The sequence below is a fragment of the Halichondria panicea genome, chromosome 1, assembly GCF_963675165.1.
Source record: "Halichondria panicea chromosome 1, odHalPani1.1, whole genome shotgun sequence".
Taxonomy (NCBI): domain Eukaryota; kingdom Metazoa; phylum Porifera; class Demospongiae; order Suberitida; family Halichondriidae; genus Halichondria; species Halichondria panicea.
The window spans coordinates 13,004,384-13,030,699 of NC_087377.1; the positions used below are offsets into that span (position 1 = coordinate 13,004,384).

Sequence of the window (26,316 nt, forward strand, 5' to 3'; positions counted from 1 at the left end):
GATTAACCCTAGCCTCCTTCCCAGCCTCTCCTTTTTCTGTTCTTTGTCACACGGTCAATAAGATAAAATACGGTAAGAATTGGAGGAACAAAGAAAGAAAGAACGAACCGTCCAAGAAAAAGGAGAGAGCCTGACAGGCAACAAAGCCACAGGATGCCTAGTCTCGTGCGAGCCGATATATTATCGTCTGGCAAATTACACATTAGCTACTTGTGCAGCGGTCTAAGTGGCTGTTTGCATTGATAAGTGGTTAGTGGGTGGAGGACGGATGTGTGAAACCACATAATTAGATTTGCCAAACTACTTTAGCTAGCAGTGCAGCTGTGCGGTTTCACAACTTACAAACACTTATCAGCCACTTAGAGCGCCACGATATTTGTGGCGCGGTCAACACAACTCTGTACGGTGAAATTGGCCAGACCCTTATTCAGGGTCTGGGTCCGCGAGACTACAGGATGCCTACGCATTGCAGACTTACTTCATATGCAAGTCTGGAGATATTATCATAAACGATGGCTTTAAATACCTGGCATAGTGAAGTCTGAAGACTAAAGGTCTATCTTTGAGCCTATATGCTTTGCAGGGCCGTAAGAAGATTTTTTAAGTGGGGGGGGCAGAAAAAAGGAATGGACCCTCTCCTTGCGACGCAGGGGGTGGGTCCCTCCCGTCCCGCCGGAGGCGAACTTTTTACATTTTGAGAGATAAACAGCTAGGAGAAAGATACATAAATGAAATAATCTGCATGTGAGCTGAGAGCTATACAGCAAAATAGTTTATTCGACGTGTGTTAGTGGAAGCAAAGTCACGAGCAACTGCTTCAAAGTCAAGCGAATCAGTTAGCTACTTGTGTATATAAAGTAAGAATAGACGCTGGGGATTCATCGAGCTTCGTAAGACCATAGATAAAAGAGAGAAATGGATTGGAAATGGATCACGTGTTCCCATAAGCTGCATATAAAATACGTACACTGAGCTAAGATACAGCCGTGTTTCGCTCCCTACCCCCAGGAAAACTACTTCTACGGCTGTTTTGGAAAATTCAAACCTTTCCAAGTCTCCTTACAGCTTCAATTTAATGTCCCTTTATACTAGGTATCATTTGGAAATAACAGGAAATTTTTTTGGGATTGCTAAGAAGCAGCTAGAGGTACAGAAACATTGCTTTCACTACTTAGGATGTTTCTGTACCAATAACACCTATAATACAGCTAGAACAACCTAAAAATAAAAAAGTAGTGTACTGTGTGTCATATAGCTTCAAGTATTAAACAGAAGTAAAAGTTCAGCAGCAGGATTCTCACACTGACAGTAAGACAATAATTTGTCTCTTTTTTGTGTTTTGGCCATTTTTTTCCATGTACAGTAGGCGGCCTCGATTAAACCCCGGGCAAAACGCGGATAGTTTTCGAGGAGCTAAATGTTTCCTTCTCTCTTTTATCTATGGTAAGATGGGAGGGACGGTCGGGCTCCTCCCAACTAGCATGAGTATATTTATTGTCGCGATAGCGTGGTTGGACTCCGCCCAACTATTTCGGTACGTGAATGTGAACTCAACTATCTATTTACTGCACTGCACTTGTACTATTATACCACAATGCTTCATTCCCCACCTAGTACCTATGGATTAATTATGATGTGCAAAACCAAGATGACATTTGTAGCAACATTAGCGGTAAGTTGCTGTAGGTACATGTATTATAATATATTTTATATTTTTAGTTATTGAGTTGCATCTATCGATGTCAGTCCCACTACCCCCCCCCGCGTTAGTCTCGCGAGCAGACGTGGGAGGGAGGGAACGTCTGGTCACTATTGCAGCAATTCCGTGAACCCCTGCCAGAATGTTGGCAGTGCCAATCAGATTTGTCCACGTCATAGTGGGCAGGTAACACCCCGTATATTTTCCTATTATAGCATAAAATGAACGTGAAAAGAAGGATTATTGACTCTAGCAAAGGCTAATTTTAGTGTTGAACCATACCTGGCTGCGAAGGAACTCGGTACAAGGAGCTCAGACCAAGCAAGAGCTAGCTAGCTGCGAATGAAAATATTTGTCTGCATGTGAATTTGGTTAATTAATAAATATCTTGCACGTGACTACATTCCTCAGTGCCATGGAATTGCTGCAATAGTTACCAGACGTTCCCTCTAGGACAAGTCTGCTCGTGAGACTACCCCCGCGTGGCATAGTGGGGACATACCGTAAAACCTCTATTTAAGGCAAATCTCTAAATATGCGACACTTGGACATTTCGCCCATATAGCACCTCATTTTTTTGTGTACATTAAAACTCTACTTTCGCAAAACGTAATTATATAAAAGTGTCGCCTTAAATCGAGGTTTTACGGTAGTTAAGTTAGAATTTGATTCAGCAAGTAATCCCGAGGTGCGGGATAGGGTGGGGAATTTGACTTCCTCAATATACAAACTTTCAACAGTAATATCTAGCCGCGTGTAGTCAAATCCCGGTGTTGTTAAGTGGGCCTGGGGGTATGGGAGGGGAAGTGGGGATTTTATTTCAACCAGGCTCCCAGAAGTGGGGCAGTTGATATTGATGTAAATCTGGAATGACAGCTTATCGGAAGCCACGCCTTTAATCTTTGCATGTTATAGCAGATACTTCTAATTAAAGAACAATTGTCGTGGACTTAATTTTCGTGTAGGATACGAAACCAGCACCCCTTGAAAATTTCGCGCTATACTCATATTATACAGTATATTATAGTATGAACTAAATGTACAACGCGAGCGTGCATTGTTTATTGATGGCAAGAGTTGTTTGTTAATTCTTAAGGCCACCACCATACACCAGGCAACTTTCAGACAATTCATTGCCTACATGTACAATGGTTGTAGGCAATTCATTGCCTCGTGTATGTTACACAATCTATTGTATGCAACTTGTTGCCTGAAGTTGATCCATGGTTAACTTCAGTCAACAGATTGCCTGAGTGATCAAATTTGTTATATTACTAAACCACACTACCTATGCCGTCATAATTATCTGAACACGTATCAAAGTGGCCATTTGTGAGTGGCAGAGATTAGTGAACTGATCAAGTTGTATGTAGTTTAAGGTAGTTAAACGTAGTTAACGAGGGAGCGGCCTTACCTCGAGGTAAGGGGCACACAGACATACGGGCGTACCCCTCCTTGCTAAGCTACCGCGCATGCGTAGCCTACACATGCAAGTACAGGAACTGTCTCACGAGCACACTGGCTGCTGCTCAATTTTCAAGCCTTCCCCCCCTCCCCCCCCCCCCCTCAGTCGGTTACCACCTATCACCTATTTCCATCTGATGATGTGATTACCGGGATGGGGCTGAATGAGGGCTCCTCAAAAATAACTGTTATTTCAATACCCTGTTATAGTATGTAAAATTGCCAGCTATGGACACTCAGTCCTACAACTAGTACCTGAATGCAAAAAAGGGGGGGAAATTGGAGCTAGGAGGGGGATATTCCCCCTTTCCCCCCTGTATGACACTCTCTCAGGACTCCCCCAAAACCTAACCACAGCCATGTGACCTTCGACTTCTAGGGCGACAGAATCCACGGGACACGTGACTCCAGCTTAGACCCGGTACTGCCAAAATGTTAATAATATCCGCGCACCAGATATGACACTCTAGTTATTGCAACACTCTTGCGACCGTAGTTAAATGAAGAGAGACCCTGCTTTTACTATACCGTATAGCGGCAAATTTTTGCGTGTGCACATTTTCGCTATTTCGTTCCAGAGCCCTCAGCAGATATTTTCGTGGGTTTTGCTTTTCAATGCTAGGAAATCATCAATGCTAGGAAATCACACCATAGATATAAGAAGGGAGAGGGATGGGAAACGCTACATAAATAGCATTGACGATCCGCGTTTCAGTCAATGTTTTCTTCTTTATTTCCTCCAGCCCATGCTTTTAGCTAGTACTAGGCTATAAACTAGCTACTGAGCTCCATGTATTAGCAATGGCTAGTGGAACAGTCACAACAAGGTAGCAGCAATAGTTGTGAGACCCCTCCAAGCAGTAAAAAGCAGCTTGGACAGGCAAATTCTTGAGAGGAGCTCTGTCTGTATACTGTTGAGTATAGTCACAGACATGATAGGAAATGTAGCAAAGTTCTGTCGTAAATTACTGTGCCGATACGATGAACCAACTATCAATGAATACAAAAAGACATTTACCTACATTCAATCATTGATATAACTTGGGTACACAAAAAGTCTGCTTGTCAAAACCAGAATATTACTCACCAACCTAAAGCCAAGTGGCTTTGATTTTACTTGCATACAATTCCCAGCTACTTAAGAAAAAGGGAATCATTAATATTTTGGGCTGTAGTCACAGCCTCTCCTTGTAGAAGGTACACAAAGCCACTAGATAACCGAAACGATAATACTTGGTGAGATACACAACGCTTCTATATGAGGCGTGGATGCTCAGCACAGGACTAAAAGTCCCAGTGGGGAGCTGCGAATGATAGTAATAACATTTCCCGCTTGGTTGGCGGGGTGTCTAAAGGCGAAACGCGGATTAACTTTTGGCATTACACAGAAGTGATTGTGCGCACGTGCTCCGTTTCCCATCCCTCTCTCTTCTTATATCTATGATCACACCCACCAATAGCTTTGCATGTGAAATACTGGTGTGTGGGAGTTTATCCATTTTCGCGTTAACTACTCTGCCCTTGAAAAACGCAAAATGTTGCATTCCACGAAAATTTCCTGCTATACGCTATCAAGTCCAATCATTAATCCATTTTTCGGTCCAATAGACTCTATTTCAATAATTTCCTCTCCTTTTCCTTAGTGCCGTAACCAGTAGAACAGAGCTAAGGACTTGTTTCTCATCCCCCTGCCTTACCTACTTTGAGCCTGGTCAATTTACCTTGAAAACATACCGGTTGCTCATCACAAGACTCATTGTTGACCTTTGACCTGCTACTAGCAGTGATTTAGTCAAGCACGTGATCTAGCACATAGCCATAGCTAGCCGCTAAGATAGCTAGCTATAGTATCAAAAGAAGACTGGCTGCTAATTATCTTGCAAAAGAAGGTCTGCGTGATTACAGACACTCCTGCAGACACTCATAGTACATTTGTACACTACTGGTCTACTGTATATGATGCCTGAAACTTCAGCAACTAATTTTAAAACAAACTATTAAAACAGGAAGTGACTTCATAATTAATAGACCACAACTTCTGGTACCGGCCTGCCGGGTGCTCTGAATAGTAGAGGGGGGATGAGAAACACGTAATTGATAGAACTTTTAACCACTATTTTTACCACTATTTTTAAAGATCAGGGTACAAGTAATAGTTGTACCATAATAATAAGTAATAGTTGTACCATGGATATCAAGGGTGTATTGGATTTGCCCCCAAGGGAATACATACAACTGCTTGAGGTACAGTAGAACCTCGATTATCCGGACACCTTGGTTCCAGAGACAGCCCGGATAACTGAATATACCGTATAATCGAATAGATAAACCACGCCTTAATTGATCCACCCACTTTATTGATAAACAGCAGTGCCACACATGGTTGTCTGCGCATGCGCATGCGCAGAAGATAAGCAGACCTGTCTCCATAGTAACAGCTGCAATGCGCATGCACATTCCAAGGACACGCCCATTTTCAAATCTGATTAAACAGAAACTTCCAAGCCAGATAATCGAGGTTCCGGATAATGGAGGGCCGGATAATGGAGGTTCTACTGTAGTACAATGAAAGCACCGCAGGTGCTGATGCCTCGGTGGAGATGCCAAAGCTACATAACATAAAGACTAATACACATGATAATTTTGCTGCATAAAAACTCAGAGAGTGGGTAATGAATGACCATGATTGTTGTTAAAACGATCGATGCCAAAAGTTCAAGTCTAAAATTAATGGCTGCCGTCTGCAGAGCCTTGCAGCTCTCTTCTCACTCTTTCAGCTACCAATAGCTAGCGTTCTAGTGCAGAGCTAACTACTAAGTGGAGTAGCAACACTCGATAAACAAGTTTGGCTACGTGCTCTTCTGAAAAGGCTGCAATGGCATTCCAAGTAAGCAAAACTAGGCATAACTCGAGAACGAAGCATTATTTTGCAAATCCACGAATTAAAATCCAAGTAAACATGACTAGAAGCCTATAGAAACTCTTACTTGCACTTGATTCATCCTTGAGCAGCTGTAGCAGTCTACACACACACACAGACACACAAACACACTACCGTATACCTCGCTTGCGCATGCACATATATCCATGGTACAGGTAGCTTGTAATGAACACATAATTATTACAATTAGAAGCTGTTATCCAACCCATTTACAACTGAGTAGTAGTAAACACTCTTTGATCTCTGTCGTGCATGCACTGTGCACATTTTGTGTGGTGTGCTTGCACTTGACAAACCACATTTACAACTTCAGACACCCACTTCCAATAGGGTCAGGTAGTTTTAGTGAATCTGATTGGATATTGACTTCACAATGTGATCCAAGTGCGTCACAGTAGTGTCCTAAGGGGTGTGTCGGCAAGTTACAAGAAATTAAGAATGGTTACTAAAATAGCTAGCTTCTTTAACAGCTCTTTCTGACTATTGTAGCTAGCGCTTTAGTGCAAGGCTAACTTATAATTATGTTGAATAGAAAGTTTGTGCGAACAGATGATGCTATAAAAGATTCTGAAGAGGCCTTCAATGTGAGTCAAATAGTCATAACTCGAGAAAGAAGCTTTAGTTTGCTAATCCACGAATGGCTAGAAGCCTATAGAAGCTGTCAGTTTTTGTTGCATTGCAACCGTTGATCAGTTACAGCTGGAATACACACACAGTCAGCTTTACCATATCCCTTGTGCGGCTACGCCTTGAGGCATAATGAAAGAATCGCAATGCCTACCCAGACTGCACTGAGAGTGAGATGGGGTGAGGCTGCTTGCTTGCAACTGGCTTGGTTGAAAAAGTCTGAGAAATCTGTGCTCCAGAATTCCATGTTCATGTTGCGGTAGCCTAGACTCGCCAGCCAGCCCTTCCTCGGGGTAAGGGACTGGTGGATTGCCTATCTGAGAGTTGTGCCGTTACCTGAATCTGGTAATGACCAATCAGAGTGCAGTATCAATGTCATGTGACATTCTTACGCCCACAGTATCGCTTAGTTAGTTTCTTTGTGGTACAATGCATGATAATAACAAAATAATGGATGGGCAAGACTGTGCTAGTGCAAGATTAAGCGACCAAGCAGAGCTTATCAATCAAGCTGCAATTGAGACAAATCCTCCAGTGACTTTAGTATGTAGATGATTTGCACCACTTGTCTTACATTGGAGAAAATCTTTCCAGTCTGAAAGTATGTGGGGATGGAAAGGGCTTGCCTTCTACCACCAGTTCTCATGGTTTCTTGGTTTCTCTGACAAACTAAGCAAGGGGAGCTTATTTGTAATTGTGTATAAGCCATTTGCAACCCACGCATATCAGATATTACAAACCACATGATGATGTCATACACGGATGTCATGCAACTCATTAAAATTCCACCGGCACAACTCTCAGATAGGCAATCCACCAGTCCCTTACCCCGAGGAAGGGCTGGCTGGCGAGTCTAGCGGTAGCCTTGAATCCACGCTGATCAAAATACCGTATAGCAGGAAATTTTCGTGGAGGTGCAAAATTTCGCGTTTTTCGAGGGCAGATCGATCGAGTAGTTAACGCGAAAATTAAAACTGGTATAAACTCCCATGCACCGGTATTTCAGTATTTCACATGCAAAGCTATTGGTGGGTGTGGTTTCCTGGCATTGAAACGCGAACATTTGCATCTGTGAAAATTTCCCGCTATACGGTATATACGTATTTTAATCGGCGTGGATTCGAAGCTAATGTTGCAGTAGCATGCAGTTGCAAACCAGAGGAGGTTGGCCATGAGTCATTCCTAAGGTCTCTGCTCACGTTACCATAGATACCGAACAATTCTAAAAAGTTATGGCTACTCTTGCTTTGCTGAGCTTATAACACCAAAGAAAGAAAGAAAGAAGGAAGAGACAAACAAAAAGGAGAGCTTGCCTTTCTAAGTCGCGTGACGGTAGACAAGTGGTAGACAGGTGAAAATGAACGTGGGCAATCACTAACTGGGCGGAGCCTGACAGAGCAAAAAGCTACAGCATGCCTACGCATTGCAAACTCTAACATAAAAGCTGTTAGCATCCTAGATAGTGTGCCAGAATCAAGTGTGGAGACATCGTAGACGATATCAAGATCTAGATCTCATTTATTTTCCTGGGTTCAGAACAGACCCACTTGACTAGTAGATACAGCAGTATAGTCTACTCTAGTCTTTCTAGTCTTTTATACTTACTCTACTGACTAAAGGTCTCACGAAGGCTGTTCCTCCAATTTTCCTCTTCTTAATTCTTGATCTTATTGTGACAAAGAACAGAAAAAGGAGGGCCTGCGAAGGAGGCTATATTATATATGTATCTATATTACAGTAGACACTCGCTGTTCCGTCTCTCTGAAGTACAGCCACCTCGATATACCGGCCGTTTGGTTTGGCATGGAATGCTAGCTAGATGTTTACTGCACAACTCACCCTAAAGTACGGCCACTCGCTATTCCGCATACTGGCCAGTGCTGGCTGCCCCAAACTATATGTTTCAATGTAATTTTATACGTTTGTTACGGCCAGATATGACGTTTTAGGTGTGGTTTGGTAGAATTACACTTAATAGTGAGCAGAATGATTCGATCATTATCCTCGAGACAAGAACAAATTACAGTGCTCCAACCAAAGAGACTGGAACTTTTATACAGCTCTATCAGTATAATATTTAAGATAAACTGGTTGATAGGGATGTATTATTATAGTATATAAGACAGATACCTTGAGTTATAGCCAGCACAGTACAACAGAAGCAAAGAACAGAGCAAAGTTAATATGTTTTGTGTGTAAAAACGCCATCTTGTTTTGACGTTTCAATGGCTTTGACACGCCCTCCATGATGTTTGATGACAGAAACAATTGTGCAGTTGGAAGGTAGGCTCACATGAGCTTTGGATGTAGCAAATAATAACAGGATGATTTATGATGTCATAAATCAGGGAAATTCATTGCTTACGTCAGCAAAAGTAGCAAAACAAGAAATTTGTGCAAGAAGGGCTGCTCTAGCAACGAAGAGACTCTTGCAGTTTCTCTAAAGGTAGGTAGATGAAAACTACACTATTATAGTACATGCTCATCAAAAATCAGACCTTAACTAGCATAAACTCAAAAATTCTATGCCTAACATATTTACTACCACAAAACAACTAGGTACAGTATTTCTCAGTACTTACTAGTGTCTAAGACTTCCGCTGAGGCTTAAAAGTTGAGCAACATATTGTAGTTCATGCACAAAAAAATTCAGATCTTAACTCAAAGAAATAGGCTAGTTCTATGCCTAACATATTTTCGTCAGTGCTCTTCTTCAGGAAGCCATCTTGTAGTGATGATGTAATATGATGTAACAGGAGGTGGTCCAAGAGAAGCGCCAATACTTTATCTTTCAATACCTGTACTCATATTGAACAAAACACTTATACTTTTAAAGATATGAACTGAAATGTGAAAAATAAAAAGTTCCAGTCTCTTTGGTTGGAGCACTGTAGCTAGTCATTAGATTCGAGGTAAGGTCGTTTTTAAGCCTTGGCTATTTCCTGAAATACAGCCACCTCGCTATTCCGGCCAAGCTGCACTGTCCCAAGGGTGACCGGAATAACGAGAGTCTACTGTATCCTACAGTTGTTGACCAATGAGATAAATTATAGTGGTGACGTAAGTGTGGTATAAGAAGCTTAGCAAGTCTGGAAAAGCTTGGAACTACATGTTCTTAAAACAATGAACAGAAATAAGAAAACTTAGCTAGCTAACTTGATCAGTCCAAAAGGGCTCACTTACTGGTGTGCAATTAATAATGCCTTAATTATTGTTATGAGCATGCGCAGTGAGCTAGTGAAGCCATGAGCAGTGATAACTGCATGGGACATCCCCACAACAATTCAACATGTAAAATATGAATGGTATGAATTACACTGAAAATTATACTCGTGCGTTTAATTATTGTGAATTCCCCCAAAATTTGCAACGCCCCCATGTTTTGTCCCGGAAATTTGGCTGGGAAAGTTGCCAATCAGATTGCGAAGGGTATAAAATTTTATGTTTGTGTGTACCTATACCCACGAATTTATTATCGCAGCATGCAGCTGCAAAAAGCCTGCTATTCCGCGAAAAAATAACCTTTTTCCAGTGGTCTTTCCGTGAAAGTTTGTATATACCGTATGCTCCCACAGTTGTAAGTTTGTTTTCCCAGCCTGTGTTGTAATAATAATTATAATGAATAATGACTGACCGAAGCAGAATCAATAAATCTTCTTTACTTGGCCTTAGCAGTATCTTATTCCATTTACTCATGCACAGCAGCAGCTCAAAGTCTGTGGTTCTTGCGAAAGTTTATAAAAGTCTTGTTATGACTTTCTAGACACTTGTGGTATGTATACCTACCATGCCTCATACGATGCTCAGGAGTGTGTATAAAGGCCCTTTGCTACGGTAAACATATAGACTAGGAGAAGTGCTGAGTGAGCATGATTGGACCCTAACTCAGCACTTTTCCTAGTCTTAATCTGCTCAATACATATAGCACTGGAATGCTTTGGCCAGGCGACAATGCTGTATAAATGTGTGATTTGTAGGCCATTATAAGTATAATTGTTATATTCTTGTTTAGGTGGTGACGTTTTATATTGCTGCACCAGTTATTGGTAAGTACAGTAGTTATGGCTGTCCATCCCCATTCATTCAACTATCTTGTTTTTCATGTCTAGGTCAGGTGGAGTACATTAATTCAGATTTGAATTCTGCCGGCCGTAACTTTTCTTGTTCTAATGAAGTTGTCACATATACTTGCAGAGGGCAAGGAGGCACTCTCTTTGTAAATTCTCCACCATTGTTTAATCATCCTTTCGGCAGTACCGGTCTTGTTCCAAACGCTCAAGTATTCCCCTCTGCTCCAAATGTTGTTCTTAATCTTATAAACAGATTTATGAACTCGTCGGGTACATATTATGATGTTAGTCTTCAAATCGAAGTATTGAGTGATGTGCGGATTAATGTTTCATGTTCTACGGATGTTCCTGGCCCTCTGAATGATTTTGTATTACCATTGATCCACGAGTGTGAGTTTCTCTAGTAATATGAGTAATTGTTAGCTGGTAATTCCGGGGGACAAAATTTTCGTGGTTGGAGCTCAGACAATGAATATTTTACCCACGAATGAAGCGACTGCCTACATTTACCTGCAGTGCAAGCAGCAACTACGAAAATATATTCCACGAAGTGACTAAAATTAATATTGCTCAACCACGAATGTTTTGTCCCCGAAAATTGCCAGCTGTACGGTATTACATTATACCCGATAGAAGGTATTTTGAGGTTGCGTATTTACTAATGTACCACGAAATTTATACCCATGAATTATTAATTTTGGTTGTCCACAAAAATCGGCGAAACCCTTTTTAACAGTATTCCGCAAAAGTTTATACCCTCTTGCTATACGGTATTGCATTCTTAGAGTGCAATATGCATAAGTATACTTGTCCCGAATTAGCCAGCTAGATTTAGTACCCCTGTTTCTTGTCCCGAAAGGAAAATTCAAATATCCAGAAAGGGTTATGCAGGCATGAAGGCATGAAGCACCGCGCAGTGCCACAAATTTTTTATGGAAGCATAGATAATTTAGACGATAGAAGCCTATTTAGCTATATATACGAACAGAAACACATGCATGAGGAGATGGAGCGACTTACTATGCATAATATTGCGGACTCAATATCGTCTAACCACATTTCCATGTGCTGTACATGTGCGGCTGATAACACAGCTCTTAGCGGTTTGACATAGTTCCATCTCCTCCTCATGTGCTTCTGATACAAACGAGTGTGCAAGCGCACGCTTGCTAATGCCTCTCGCCATGTTTTTGCTTTCGCTCAAAAGTATTAGAGTGTACGTTGGCTTTGATTGTTTCACAAGAAAGGGGTTTCCACAGTTAATAGTGCATACTGATTGTGCTTGTAGCCAAGGCATAGTCAGTATAGTCTGTGAGATAAATGACAGAATTCAATCACAGAGAGTAGTATCTATAACAAGCAGTCTAAAAAGAGTTTAATCAATAAAAGCACCGCAGGTGCTGATGTCTCGGTGGAGATGCCAAAGCTACATAACATAAAGCTACTAATAGCTTTTATACACATGATAAACAATTGCTGCATGCAAAAACTCAGGGAGTGGGTAATGATTGACCGTGATTGTTGTTAAAAACGATCGATGCCAAAAGTTCAAGTCTAGGCTGCATTAGCAGAGCCTTTGCAGCTCTTTTCTCACTCTTGCAGCTACCAATAGCTAGCGTTCTAGTGCAGAGCTAACTACTAAGTAGAGTAGCAACACTCGGTAAACAAGTTTGGCTACGTGCTCTTCTGAAAAGGCTGTAATGGCATTCCAAGTAAGCAAAACTAGGCATAACTCGAGAACGAAGCATTATTTTGCAAATCCACGAATTAAAATCCAAGTAAACATGACTAGAAGCCTATAGAAACTCTTACTTGCACTTGATTCATCCTTGGAGCAGCTGTAGCAGTCTACACACACACACACACACACACACAAACACACTACCGTATACCTCGCTTGCGCATACGCACCGAGGCATAATCACAGAGAGTAGTATCTTATAACAAGCAGTCTAAAAATAGTTTAATCAGAGAATTCAATCACAGAAAGTAGTATCTATAACAAGCAGTCTAAAAAGAGTTATCAGAAAAGGTTAGTTTGTGGCTTACCAGGACCTCAGAAGATTTTGCCAGGATCTGAGGTTCAAAATGGATTCTCTTACACGTGGTATTGAGCGCGCATGCGCATTACATCCAGGAATAAGGGGTGTGTTTGCAAGTTCAATATAATGGCTACTAAAATAGCTAGCTTCTTTAGCAGCTCTTTCTGACTCTTGTAGCTAACAAAAAGCTAGCGCTTTAGTGCAAGGCTAACTCATAAGTTGAATAGAAAGTTTGTTCAGCCTTCAATGTGAGTCAAACTAGTCATAACTCGAGAAAAAAGCTTTAGTTTGCTAATCCATGAATCGCTAGAAGCCTATAGAAGCTGTTAGTTTTCGTCGCATTGCAACCGTTGAGCAGTTACAGCTGGAATCACACACACACACACAGTCAGCTTTACCGTCCGTATCCCTCGTGCGGCTACGCCTCGAGGCATAACAAGAACTAGTTGATAGATTTAAGCCACATAATAGCTCACAATTTAGAGAGTGAACAGCAGCAAGATCCAAGAGAAGGGCACACTATTCTGACCCGTAAAGTGGAGATCCAGTAAAAGGGGGGGGGGGGGGGGCAAGGGGAGAAGTTTCCCCTTTTGCGACCCCCTGGCTATATACACCAGTGGTTGCATCCTACACGTGTGCGTTATATACAACACCGTGCTGTGGTTTGCAGGCACTTAGACTTAGCCACCTTCCATATAAGGAATCACAGTTTCACCGGCAATTACGGAACGTAAGTTCCCTCTTCTTCCCTTATACATGCGGCGCATAATTTGCATGATCAGAGGTTGCGCAGGGGCGTAGCCAGGATTTTGGGAAGGGGTGTTATTATAGAAAGAGGGCGCGAAGTGTGTTGACCGGAAGCCACACCTCATAGTAATGACGTCATAATAAACTTATGTGCTTAGTTGGGTGTGGCCTAATCTTCCTTTTGCTAGCTAGCTATAAGTGTTGGACGAGAAGGGTGCTCAACTAGATAAACAGGTACACTTTGTGTACAATCTCAGCCTATCTGAAATAGAAAGGGGTGCTTGAGCACCATGAGCCCACCCCCTGACTACACCCCTGTTGTGGCTATTTATTTTGCTGGCAAAGGAGGTAACAGTTTAGGAGAGGCCACTGTTTTAGAAAGCAGTAAATGCAACTTTTGGCAAAATTTTCTTTTCTCGAACTCTGCTACTAGAAAAAATATACTTAGCACTAGCTAGCTGCTACCATTGCTACCATAAATACCAGTATCAACACGTGGCAGCCTCACATAGGGTCAAAGTTCACTGAGGCTACTATTTGAGAGTGGCTTATGACAGTAGAGAGGCTTAAGGGGCTTTATATATGAGAGTGCCCTGTGAATAAAGTATTATCAAGGGCGTATAATTAACATCTTAGCTTTCAAATGTCTGTAGTATGTTTAAAGATAAATGGGCTACATTTTGATACCAAGCAGTCTGCCTTAAGACCCCAAATGTTGTAAGACAGGAAGTGCTACAAGTTGCCTCATGAATATATCAGTTTTTCTTTGTTTCTGATAAAAATAAAGGTTTTTAGAGCTATCTAAGTTGACAGTTTAACATACGATAAACACTTTAAATTATGAATTTGGGTCAAACTAGCATGAAGTTGTGTAAAAGGATTTTGCGGAAAGTTTGAATTTTTGAGCAAGCTGTTCACCATCGACATATATAGCAAGCTCAAAATTGGTTGAATAATTAAAAAGGATCTAAATAACAACATATTCAAGGTAAATGCCATACAAATGAATAGTGTTTGCAAAGCAGTTACACAAACTTTGACATAAATACACAACTTGGCATAGAACACATCATGAATCATTTCTAGCCTTCTAGTTTGCTGCAAAGCATGCACATGCATCAGATGCACTAGTTGATACTTTAGGCAGTCACTGGTTCCATTCACATCTGGAGATATGCAGCCATGAGTTCCACCAATCACAGAGACTATTCAGAATGAGCTAACTTTGAGTTTTTGCGCAAGCTGTTCTCACTAGTCCAAACTACTTGCTGAGTCAATACATTCCATATTGAACTAATTTATCTCCTAGTAACACGTTCTAGTTCAGTAAATGGTCTGTGTTATGAGCTTTGGAAATCCAGAAAAAATCACCCTCAACTACAATCTGGTAGAGTTTTTGGGTGTCATCATTATATAAAACAATTTTTTGTGATGTCATACTTGTGAAACCATTAAAATACTTGTGTTATGTATTTCCCGTCTTGTCTTGCAAATACTGAAAACTTGTGGGTGTTAGGGAAGACTAAACATATTCCATTGCTGAGATAACACTGATGACATCAGCAGCTGCTAACCACAAACCATTAATCAACCACATTCGAAAGCTAAAGCTATTAATTTTTCAGAAGTTATTGCTCATTATACACTGTGAACATATAAGACCCATAAAGGATAGCCAGGAAACCTAAACCATTGAACAATTATCTTATGAAGTCTGAGACCTTAGTTGTTTAAGCTTAGTGTTTTATTACTCCCACTATATGTTCTAAATTAATCCCCCTAAACCCACCACCTCATGTTTTCATGAACATTTTTTTGGATATGTTGTAGCTGGAAAAGGGTCACTACAATAGAAAGCTAGAATTGTGACTGGTTTGTTGTCCCTGGCCCTGTTAGCTAGCTGACTCTGGGATCCATGCAGGAGCAATACTTCTAGGTTTCTTTGCTGTGATCCTAGTCCACAGTGCATACCGTATATGCTCGATCAGAGGCCGATCTTGTATAAAGGCCACACTCAAATAGTAGCCTCCCTTGCTAGCAAAATGAAACATTTAGTAGCCGCTCTCAAATAGTAGCCTCAGTGAACTTTGACTCTAGCATTTCTGCACGCGGCAGCCAAAAAAATTATTGATACTAGCAGCTAGCTACATGTACATAGCTACTAGGCAGCTTGTTAGTGTGCTACAAAGACTCCCTCATGGCAGAGTTCAAGTTTATGCAGGTGAAAAGAACTTTTAATGACAAACTAATGGTTGTTGAATTAGCTGGAGCTAATAAACACCGCTCTTGAACAGTGGCCTCTCTCGAATTGTAGCCAGCCGCCTCTTCCAGCAAAAGAAACATTTAGTAGCTGCGGCTCCTGATCAAGCATATACGGCAGGGTTCTGCCCACACTGGTCGGGGGTGGTTAGATCCGACCACCATTCTCTTCAATCCGACCACCACTTACCTCTCTCCGACCAGTTGCTAATCTACTCTTGCTTTTATAGCATACTCAGTAGGAGGCCACACCTACACACGTGGCTGAATCTCCACGATCTAGGAGTGATAATTATGAATACATGTAGATTTAGTTCAGATAAGACTTGATGACAGTGAATCTAGCATGCAGTGGTGATGAGTCTGAGATCTGAGACTATGCAAGCTTCCTCAAAGAAGACAGCAGCCATCTGCTGCAAGCTCATGCACTGATTCTGCATGCTGCTATTAGTATCAGCAACTGATGCAGAATCAGTGCATGAGCTTCTAAGACTCAAAGTAAGCAAAAAAGGCTAAAATAAGTATAGCCTATGTAGGCCATAGGATTTTTTTGTGTTGTATGCTTTTTGTGTTGTATGCCAGAAGCACATTACAGAAGGAGCGTCTAACTGTGCATGGGTTCGGAAATCGCATCTCGTGTGCTTTCCTAAACGCCGCATTGCCTTATAAGAAAAGTGTGTAAGTACTGTGTACATAAATTACAGACCGCGGTCAGCCTGTGAATATCATTATAAACGGATTTTGTATGTAATGCAGCAGCAGGAGAGCTAGGTTGAGCCAGAAAGAGCTAAAATGAATAGCTAGATCTTTGATGGATGTTGGTATATATCATGGAAGAGACTGTCATCGGTGAGGTACAGAAAGTTCTAAAATAGGAGCATATCCAGTCACTTTGTACAGAGAAAGTTTGCTAGACTTAGACTAACACATACTAGGCGTTTTGTTTTTGCAGTAGGGAGTCTTACTGGGGTTCTTAGAAGAGAGACAGGCCTATAGCTAGCTAGCTAGCTGTAGCTTTTCACTTTTATTTACCTATGCTTGGTAAAAGTGCACCGTCAGCTCAATTAGCATTCGCCCGCAGACCCACTTAGTGGTTTTGCATATAAGGTCATGCTTTGCAAACTTCCACAAGATGCAATTCCCAAGGTAAGACGCTCCTTCTGTAATGTGCTCCTGGTGCCACTAAAACCCTGTTCTCAAATGTTTCAGCATCTTTATTGTTCCTGAGTTTCTGTGCTAGGACAGTTACGTCATACATGATAACATCACTACATGCACTGTATTATATGGTTTCTTTGTAATCATGTCCCCAGCCGAGGGTTTGCACTTTAATGCTGTTCTGTCGTAAGTTTGCAGTTATTTATGTGTTATAGTGATGTTAGTGTTATAGTGATGTTAGTGATGTCTTGTTTTCTTCAGGACCATGCAGAGACTATTTATCAACTATCGCTAATTAGATCTATGACGAGTAATTCACATGTACATACTAGACATGCCTCGCGCAGAGTTGTATTTAAGTACATTTTTAGGAGAAAAGAGTAGAAAATGAGATTTGGATATAATTATGTAATAGCAAATACATACAGTGCATCCAGCTTAGATTACCACAAATTTGTGAGTAGCTGTACTTAAATGTAAATATAAGAAATAGTGTTGATACCAATGTGTAGGTGAATGACCAAGCTACAACATACTCAAAAATTTTTCCATGAAAATATAAGGTGGTGGGTTTGTAGTGATTAATAGAACAACAGCAAATTGTTATACCTCGAGGCGTAGCCGCACGAGGGATATGGTAAAGCTGTCTGTGTGTGTATTCCAGCTGTAAGTTATGGCTATTTGACTCACATTGAAGGCCTCTTCAGAATCTTTCATAGCATCATCTGTTCGCACAATCTATTCAACATAAAAAATTAAATTGTTAGCTACAAGAGTCAGAAAGAGCTGCTAAAGAAGCTAGTAGCTATTCTTATAATTTCTTGTAACTTGCCGACACACCCTTTATTCCTGCGCATGCGCTCATTACCACGTGTGAGAGAATCCATTTTCAGAAATCAATGGTCTTGGTAAGCCACCAAACACTTGTACAATGATACCAGAATACAGTAGATGTGTGTACACAAGATGTGTACTAGTTAATGCACTGTTGCGAGTGCTCTATGGATATTATTGGCCAAGCGGAAGTTCAAGAAGCTCATGTAGCTCGAGGCGAAGCCGAGTGCTACATGATGCTTTGAGAACTTAGCAATACTAGCCTTTACTCGAGAATAAAGCCTTTGTTAGCAAGATAGCATTGCTAGAAGCTTATAGAATCAACTTAGCTGTACTCTCATTGCAACCATGGAGCAGTTGTAGCTATTATAAAATTCAATGGCTTAAAAATCAATTATTTTAACCACCAACCGTGCTCTAACTACCCCAGCCATGCTCTAACTACCAAACTGTTCCAAAAATGCCAACCACAGAATAATAGAGCACGGTCTGTGGTTACTACAGTTGTAGATCCTAGTCTATGGCATTTGTTACCCGAGGTGCGCGTGGGCGGCCACGGGTATAGTAGTATGTTGGTTTGTTTGTCTGTTTGTTTGTTTGTTTGTCGCGAGTATATCTACTCACCTGGATGCCACAGCGCTGCGTTTACAGCATGGATAGCCTTCACACAACAATATCTTGGTTTAAGTAGTGGCAGATTTTGATGTTAAAGCTTCTTTGTCAAGCAAAAGCTAAGAAGCTTGAACAAGCTTGTGACTGGGTCTGCTTACCTGGATGATCTAGCACTGCGTTTACAGCATGGGTAGCCTCCACACAACAAGTTAATACTTTTGATAGTGGCAGCTTTTAGTGTTAATGCTTCGTTGTCTAATAAAAGCGAGCAAAATTTAGCTTGAACAGAACTTGTAAACTTCGCACTACCAGACCGCATCTTAAGTGGGTGCGCAGGTGTAGTGGTAAAAATGATATCAGCATACACACACGTGTGGTTTGTACCTCCAGCCCACATTTAATTTTATTCATGGCTAACAGTTTACATAACTACAAGTGTTAGTGACGGATTCAGTCCGAGATATAGAATGGAATGTGCGTGGGAGTGGCATACTCCTCTTCATACACTCCTGTTAAAACTAATAACTTATTGTGTGAAGACTATTCATGATGTAGACGCAGTGCTGTGGCATCCAGGTGAGCAAGCTCAGATCTGACAAACACAACTATACCTGCTGGCCGCGCAAGTCCAAATGACTACTATACCCGTGACGGCTCACGCGCCTCGGATAATGATACTAATTACGTAAAACATGCAACAAAGTGATTCCCGAAATCCTTCCGTGCAACGGTAGAGGGCAGCGGCGCCTAACTACTCAACCACGATGAGTAATTGTGATCCTTTATATAATTATACAGCACGAGTGGAACCACCATCCGATGTGAGGAGTTTTTACACTGTTAAGTGTACTGAGCTTATAGCAAGTCGATCAGTTCGTGTCTGGTGGACCCCACCTGCGAACTCCCAATTTGACATTGATTATTATCTTGTAAGAGTTTACAGGAACGGAGTGTTGTACACAACTAGAACGTCTACTAACAATAGTCTGAATGTTGGCATTCCATTTGGAGCAATAACTGCTGATGTTAGAAGTGTTTCCACTTGCGGCACTATCAGTGCTGCAGGAGCATCAACAGACGAATCAGTTAATGAAGGATGTCCAGGTTTGTTTGAAACAAATCCTCATGAATCTAATTATTTTTGTTCCCTTTTGTAGAGTTTTATTTTGGTTTTTTGGTTCCAACACTAATCGGTTTTCTCCTCATCGTCACTGTTATCATACTGGTTATCTTTCTTGTGATAGCACAGAAGAGGGTGAGCATTATAATTTATACATATTTTGTGTATGCGTGTACTGCCTTGATGTTAAATATCGACAGTTCACGCATGTGTACTTAGCCTTGTTTTTGCTCCTCTTGCAGATATCACACTTGCAAGTAAATGATGAAAAGGTGTGTATGTATATATATGTATTGATATGCATGTAACAATGTTGGCTGTCCCAAACAAGGCTTTCAATATAATTTTATACGTATATTACGGCCGAATATGACGTTTTGGGTGTGGTTTAGCAAATAAAAAATTGGTATTGGATTACAAATTGGATTAGAATAGAGAACAGAATGATTCATTATCCTTCATTATCCTCAAGACAAGAACCGCAAAAGTAATCATTAGATTCGAGGTAAGGTCGTTTTTAAGCCGCGGCTATTTTCTGAGCTACAGCCACCTCGCTATTCCGACCAAGCTGCATGGTCCCAAGGGTGACCGGATTAACGAGAGTCTACGTATACTGTAATGATAATAACCTTTGCATAATTATATTAAATCAGCTGTGGATTTTCTAAGAGTATGTAGTAGTAATTAGGCCTTGATAAATTATGCTTTTTTTCCACCCATTACTTTAATTCTTGAAGATATGCTTATTATTCACATAAAAAATCCGATTATTCTCATAAAAGTGCAAAAAAATGCGACATTAATTATAGACAAAATATAATTAAGACGTAGGCATAAACACAGCATAATTATGTACACAAAAATGGACATTTGTGCCTATTATTCCCAATTATTCTTTAGACGCCTATTATGCTAAAATTATTCCGAGCATAATTTATCAGGGCCTAGTAGTAATTTGTAATTTCATATTTGTCTCACTACTTTTATGTTTGATTTCCCCAGGGCGAAGCTCTTGAAACACATCGACAGTCATCGCAATAAGGTAAATAATTAATTCATCGACCCTACATGTAAGACTCCACACTGTATGCCAATACAATAATTGTTCGTTCTCGCTGTAGATTGTAAGAAGAATCTTTCAAGTCTGCAAGACTTAGTACTCTGTTTAAGTATAACGGACTGTAGAGAGACTAATGTATTATAATTATAGGTGCTGTGTTAATGATCTTTATCTATTATGCAGTGGAAAAAGACAGTTTTGCGTAATATTCTACGTTCTGTTTAATAAATATAGTAATGATGATAATATCTGTGTTGGGTGCAAGCATCGTTTCCCTTAAATAATGGCAATTTGTATATACACGCTTCTCCAAAACCGACCATGCAGTTAATTGCATGGAGCACAGCATATTTCCCCATTATTTTCTATGATTAGCCAGCAACTCAATATTAATGGACGAAGACAAATTATGCTTTTTTTTTTCGTATGGTGCTATAATATATAGTGCCAAATTCAATTATGGTATACTTTTTCATTAGGAGGTATACTTTTTCATTGTATTACTGTTTATCAGGGTTTCATCATAAATAGAACAGTAAGAGGGATTGGAAACGACCGGGCCGCCCTGTGTAAAAGGTTGAATTCGCGCTCGCAAATATTTTTGTGGTTGATCGTTCTGTGTTGTATTTTAACTGTTTCTAGCTCTCTTATCCACTAGCGATCACTCAGGGGCTGGGAGGTACTCTAGAGAAGTAAGTTTATACCACTGACAAGCTCTAAGTCCGTTGTCTTTACAATGAATTACTCTATGTCAACTTTTCTCTTTCCCTGCTGTGGAGTCAAAACAGCAAAGTACATTGCTTGACTTGGTTATTAAGTGCTATATAAAATGGCCATTTACAACTTACTGAGTAGTAGTTTGATCTCTGCCGTGCATGCACTGTGTGCACATGCATTTTGTGTACGTGTGCGTGTGCTTACACTTGACAAACCACATTTACAACCCACTTCCATGTGGTCCAGTAGTTTTAGTGATGGAAACTGAAGAATTGATCTTCACAATGTGATCCTAGTGTGTCACAATAGTGATCTATAAAAGAGTGGGGTGGAGGGTGGAGGGTGGGCTTTAGGCTGACCACAGCCAATGTATACCCTAGGGTATACATGAATGAACGCCTATAGCAGGGTACATGGATGGGATTTGTACGCGTGGAGTATCCTGAAAGTTTCAATAGATATTCCTTAGTGTCGGAGCACATCATGGTATAAGTGCCTTTTAAGTATTATGTATGTGTGGTATATTAGTGTAGAGGAATGCATGTGTAATTTATACAGTAGACTCTCGGTCACCCTTGGGACCATGCAACTTGGCCGGAATAGCGAAGTGGCTGTAGCTCAGGAAATAGCCGCGGCTTAAAAACGACCTTACTTCGAATCTAACGACTAATTTTGCGGTTCTTGTCTCGAGGATCGATATGAATCATTCTGTTCTCTATTTAAGTGTAATCCAATTTTATTTGCTAAACCACACCCAAAACGTCATCCGGCCGTAATGTGTATAAAATTACATTGGGACAGCCAGCACTGGCCGGTAAACGGAATAGCGAGTGGCCGCGTACTTCAGGGTGATTTTGTGCAGTAAACATATACAGCTAGCATTCCGTGCCAAGCCAAATGGCCGGTATATCGAGGTGGCCGTACTTCAGAGAGCCGGAATAGCGAGAGTCTACTGTATACTTCCTCTCGTTATTGACGTCATTATTGTTAGGTTGATTTTTGTCCCCTTGTACGCAGCTGTTTAAATGATCTTTTATATAAAGAGTGAACTTAGCTCTAGCTGTCTCTAGCTACTCTGGGTAGTTAAGGCCTAGTCGGGCGCCGCCGCCCTCTACCGTTGCCCGGAAGGAGGTCGGGAATCAAGCCTATCCACAGTTTTGTTCTGTTGTTGGAATTCCAACAATTCCACCAGCTCCAATATCAGATTGCAGTATCTCAAGGGTATTGATCACACCCACTCAACTGTACCACGTGTGAATTTTGCACATCTTGGATTGACTGAGAGGCGAGGCCAACACCCACTTTAATAAATAATATTCATCGCTATTCGTTAGCACCCACATAGAATGATCATGATACTATTGCGGATAGGCTTGATTCCCGACCTCCTTCAAGGAGGGCAGCGACGCTCGACTATGCACTAACACTAGCGATGTCAGACCGATTTTCATTTTTGCTATTTCTAACTCCTATGTATTACTATCTCTTTTGAACACTCTAGGCAAACCAGAAAAACTTTACTGCACTGGATTTGGTCAAGCGAATGCAGAGATACAGCGTTTTGAAGAACACTAGTCAGGGAAAAATTCGTACAAAAATTTACCGCATTTTAATGTACTTGGGCGGGACTTATGAAATTTGTTGTTAATACCGGAAATGATCTTAAAGTTAGCATATATGCTGAACCGCTTGGTCTATTCTCTTTTAAAAAAGTATGAAATGGACACTCAGGACTCAGGAGTTAACATTGTAACCATTTGATATCTAGATCTATTATGAAGTTTATAATGTTTCTGTAATGTATATCTTTATGATGTCCCTATAATAGTATGATGTCTCCTGCTTCAGAGAGTTCTTTTGGATTTAAAGTAACCATGCTATCTTTTCAGTATATTGTATCATGTTTCAGAACTCTCATCAATGTCCACCTTACGCTTGTATCTGCTTTTTGATCTTTATAAGCAACTTTTCTGTCAATTTCATTTGGTCTAAATAATTCGTTTTTAGTGTGATGTAGATTTAAGGCCATACAACTATAAATCTATGATACAACTCTGTTGACAGCTTCCAGTAGATTACTCTTGTCTTTTTTTGTGTGCAAATTGAATCAGTTCTTGCAATTTGCATTGTTGTCCCTGGAATTCTCTCCAATCTTTCTTGTTTCTTTTCAACAGAGGCTTTCAGATTGCTTCAATAATTACTTTCAGTAACTTCTAAGAACTTCTAAGAAATAAATACAGCTACTTGGCTTGATTTTACTGCATTTCTATTCTCAGCTCCACCCATCTATCCATGCAATATGTGATTCCGCAAGAAATAAAAGCTTATTGTAGCAACTTTTTGCATAATCTGGAGAGAGTTAGAGATGAAAGACATGCTCACTTGTGTTTTTGTTCATTTTTATGTTTGGTTGCTGAAATGATGATCACCTTTGAGAAAAAATCACACACAAAACAAGCATCAAATGCTAAAATCATAAAAAACTGTTATAAAAATCAAATTCTATGCTATTTTTTACCCCTGGGAACAACTGTTCTTTGTTAGACTCTTCCAGGGCTTGCGGAAAGCCTTTCTTGATCACTCACTTTCTGGTCCCGTTTTTTACCATTGAATTACTGTACGAAAATTTTTTTTTTTTTTTTTTTTTTTTTTTAATATCAAAACAATACAAATGTACAAAAGCAAACAGACTAAAAGATAAGAGGGGGGGGCATACAGTTTAGCGGATACCATCCGCTGAAGGAGGTAAAGTTTGTTGGCGATGAAGCCACAGGCAGGCATTTCCTCTCCAAAGTGCAATGGCCAGGCGATGAAACAGATGCTTCTTGGTGGAGGATGTGGAATGTGTCATAGTTACTCTCCGGTCGATGGCATTTCCGATGGCACCTATGATGTTGATTGCTTCTTCGCCTAGACCTCCTAGTGTAAATACGCCCACGCACTACTTCCGGTGAATTTAATGACATTCCATGCCAAATTGCTTTTCGTTTTTGCTGACTCAGCACGGCTACTGCACTTCAGCTAGTTTCATATTTTAGCCGCCCTCTAAAAGTTGGGCGGCCTAATCACAAGTCTATGTAATAGAGGGCGACTGATTTATGAGATAATGTTTTTGCACGCTTTCTGTCGCTAAATCTGTTGACAACTAGTTGTGTTTGGTGTCTGTGATGGTTACTGGACCTAACCCTCAGCACATAATAGCCATTGATTCTAGCTAGATCCAGCCGTGTTCTATTGCTGAGTCAGCAAAAACGAAAAGCAATTTGGCCTGGAATGTCATTAATTAAATGAAGCTTTTTATAGCCTAGCTAGCTAGCTAGCTGTGGCCTTCTCTATGGTGTTGTGTTGAGAAGGCTTGTACACGAAGCCAGAAGAGGCTCTCATCTACCTCTATGATGGTTGGATGGTCGTGATGTTTTGAACTGGGTTTCTGACAAACTATGGCAAGTCTTTGACTTTGTGCTTCCAACTGCAACCATAGGACCATCGTAGAGGTAGATGTGAGCCTCTTCTGGTTTCATAATAGTGTGCAAACCTTCTTGACAACACAATAGAGAATATAAGCCACAGCTTCACAGGAGAGAGAGTTTAAAGTGTTTCTGACAGACTATGGCAAGTCTTTGACTTTGTGCTTCCAACTGCCACCATAGGACCATTGTAGAGAGCCTCTTCTGGCTTTAGACAAGTGTGTAAGCCTTCTTGACAACACAATAGAGGGCATAAAGCCACAGGAGACAAGTATTTGTTAAAAATAATACGGAAAGAAACTAGTAAACAAACTAGTTTACTGTATAATTTTACAAAGGTTTACTAATGTGAACGAATTCCCCAGATTCTGGGGAACTCAGTTTTGCGCATGTGCACTATCACATGGAGTTTAAGTTCGTTAAACGGAGTTAATGGGGTGGAGCGTATGTCTCACATGTATATGGTAAAGCGCATGGGTAATATCACATGGCCTCGTGCTTGCTATAATCTTAACTGTTGCTGGTTATAGCTATCCTTCAATTCGATTGTCTCCTCTACGTACATACAAGGGAGTCAAGTGAGTTGTCACACTGGCACAGGAGCTGGCTTTATCAGTCTGACCATCCAAACATAAAATCGGTCCTGACAGGGCACAGGGCATCAGTCCAGCGGTAGCAACCTATAGCCCACAGGTTAGTAGCAAGTAATTAATCATACAGCATTCCATAGGGACAATGTGCTTAGTGGGATACAGACATCCCAGCACCAGCACTATAAGCTATTGGCATGGTGATTAACCACCCCTTAAAAGCAACCACCCCATAAAAGCATTCGACGGTCCAGGGCTGGGCAGTCTGCACGGACCTTTGGTACTGTTAGCAGGTATGTAATTAATAAGCACCTGTAATTAATAAGCACAGTTAGTATGTATGTAATTAAAGTTAATTAAACACCCTTGATGAACTTTCCGTGGGGGTGAGTGGCTGTGATATCTGCGGGGGTGAAGTGCTTAGCGTGACAACGGCGTCCTGCTAATCACCTAACCCCCTCTCCAGTACCTCCCCCCCCCCACCCAAATAGGTCGAGCGACCCTGGGATACATTGCCCACTAAGTGAACACACATTGAACGCAGAATACAGACTGAGCAATCTGACAGAATACGGCATACTGTCTGGGGCATTTACCATGAACACATAACAGACTGGGCTGTCTGGGGCATACAGTCAGGCGTGAACACAGAATATTGAACACAGAATATGGCATTGACCCAATACAGACTGGGCTGTCATACAGAACAGACTGGGCTGTCTGGGCAGAATACGGCCAATAGGGCATTGACCGTGAACACAGACTGGGCTGTCTGGGGCATAGCACAGAATACGGCATTGACCCAATAGGGCATTGACCGTGAACACAGAACAGACTGGGCTGTCTGGGGCATAGCACAGAATACGGCATTGACCCAATAGGGCCATTGACCTTGAACACAGAACAGAC

At 41.0% G+C, this 26,316-nt stretch overlaps 1 protein-coding gene across 1 annotated transcript; it reads left to right on the forward strand.

Annotated features, from left to right (window-relative positions):
* Nucleotides 1-1,538: 1,538 nt before the first annotated feature.
* LOC135349312 (uncharacterized) lies at nt 1,539-20,841 on the forward strand. Its single transcript, XM_064547841.1, has 8 exons — nt 1,539-1,672; nt 10,744-10,777; nt 10,841-11,191; nt 19,252-19,557; nt 19,611-19,708; nt 19,816-19,845; nt 20,576-20,615; nt 20,695-20,841. Exons 1-7 carry the CDS (start codon nt 1,595-1,597, stop codon nt 20,612-20,614), a joined length of 936 nt encoding a protein of 311 aa, XP_064403911.1. The 5' UTR covers nt 1,539-1,594; the 3' UTR covers nt 20,615; nt 20,695-20,841.
* Nucleotides 20,842-26,316: the final 5,475 nt, after the last annotated feature.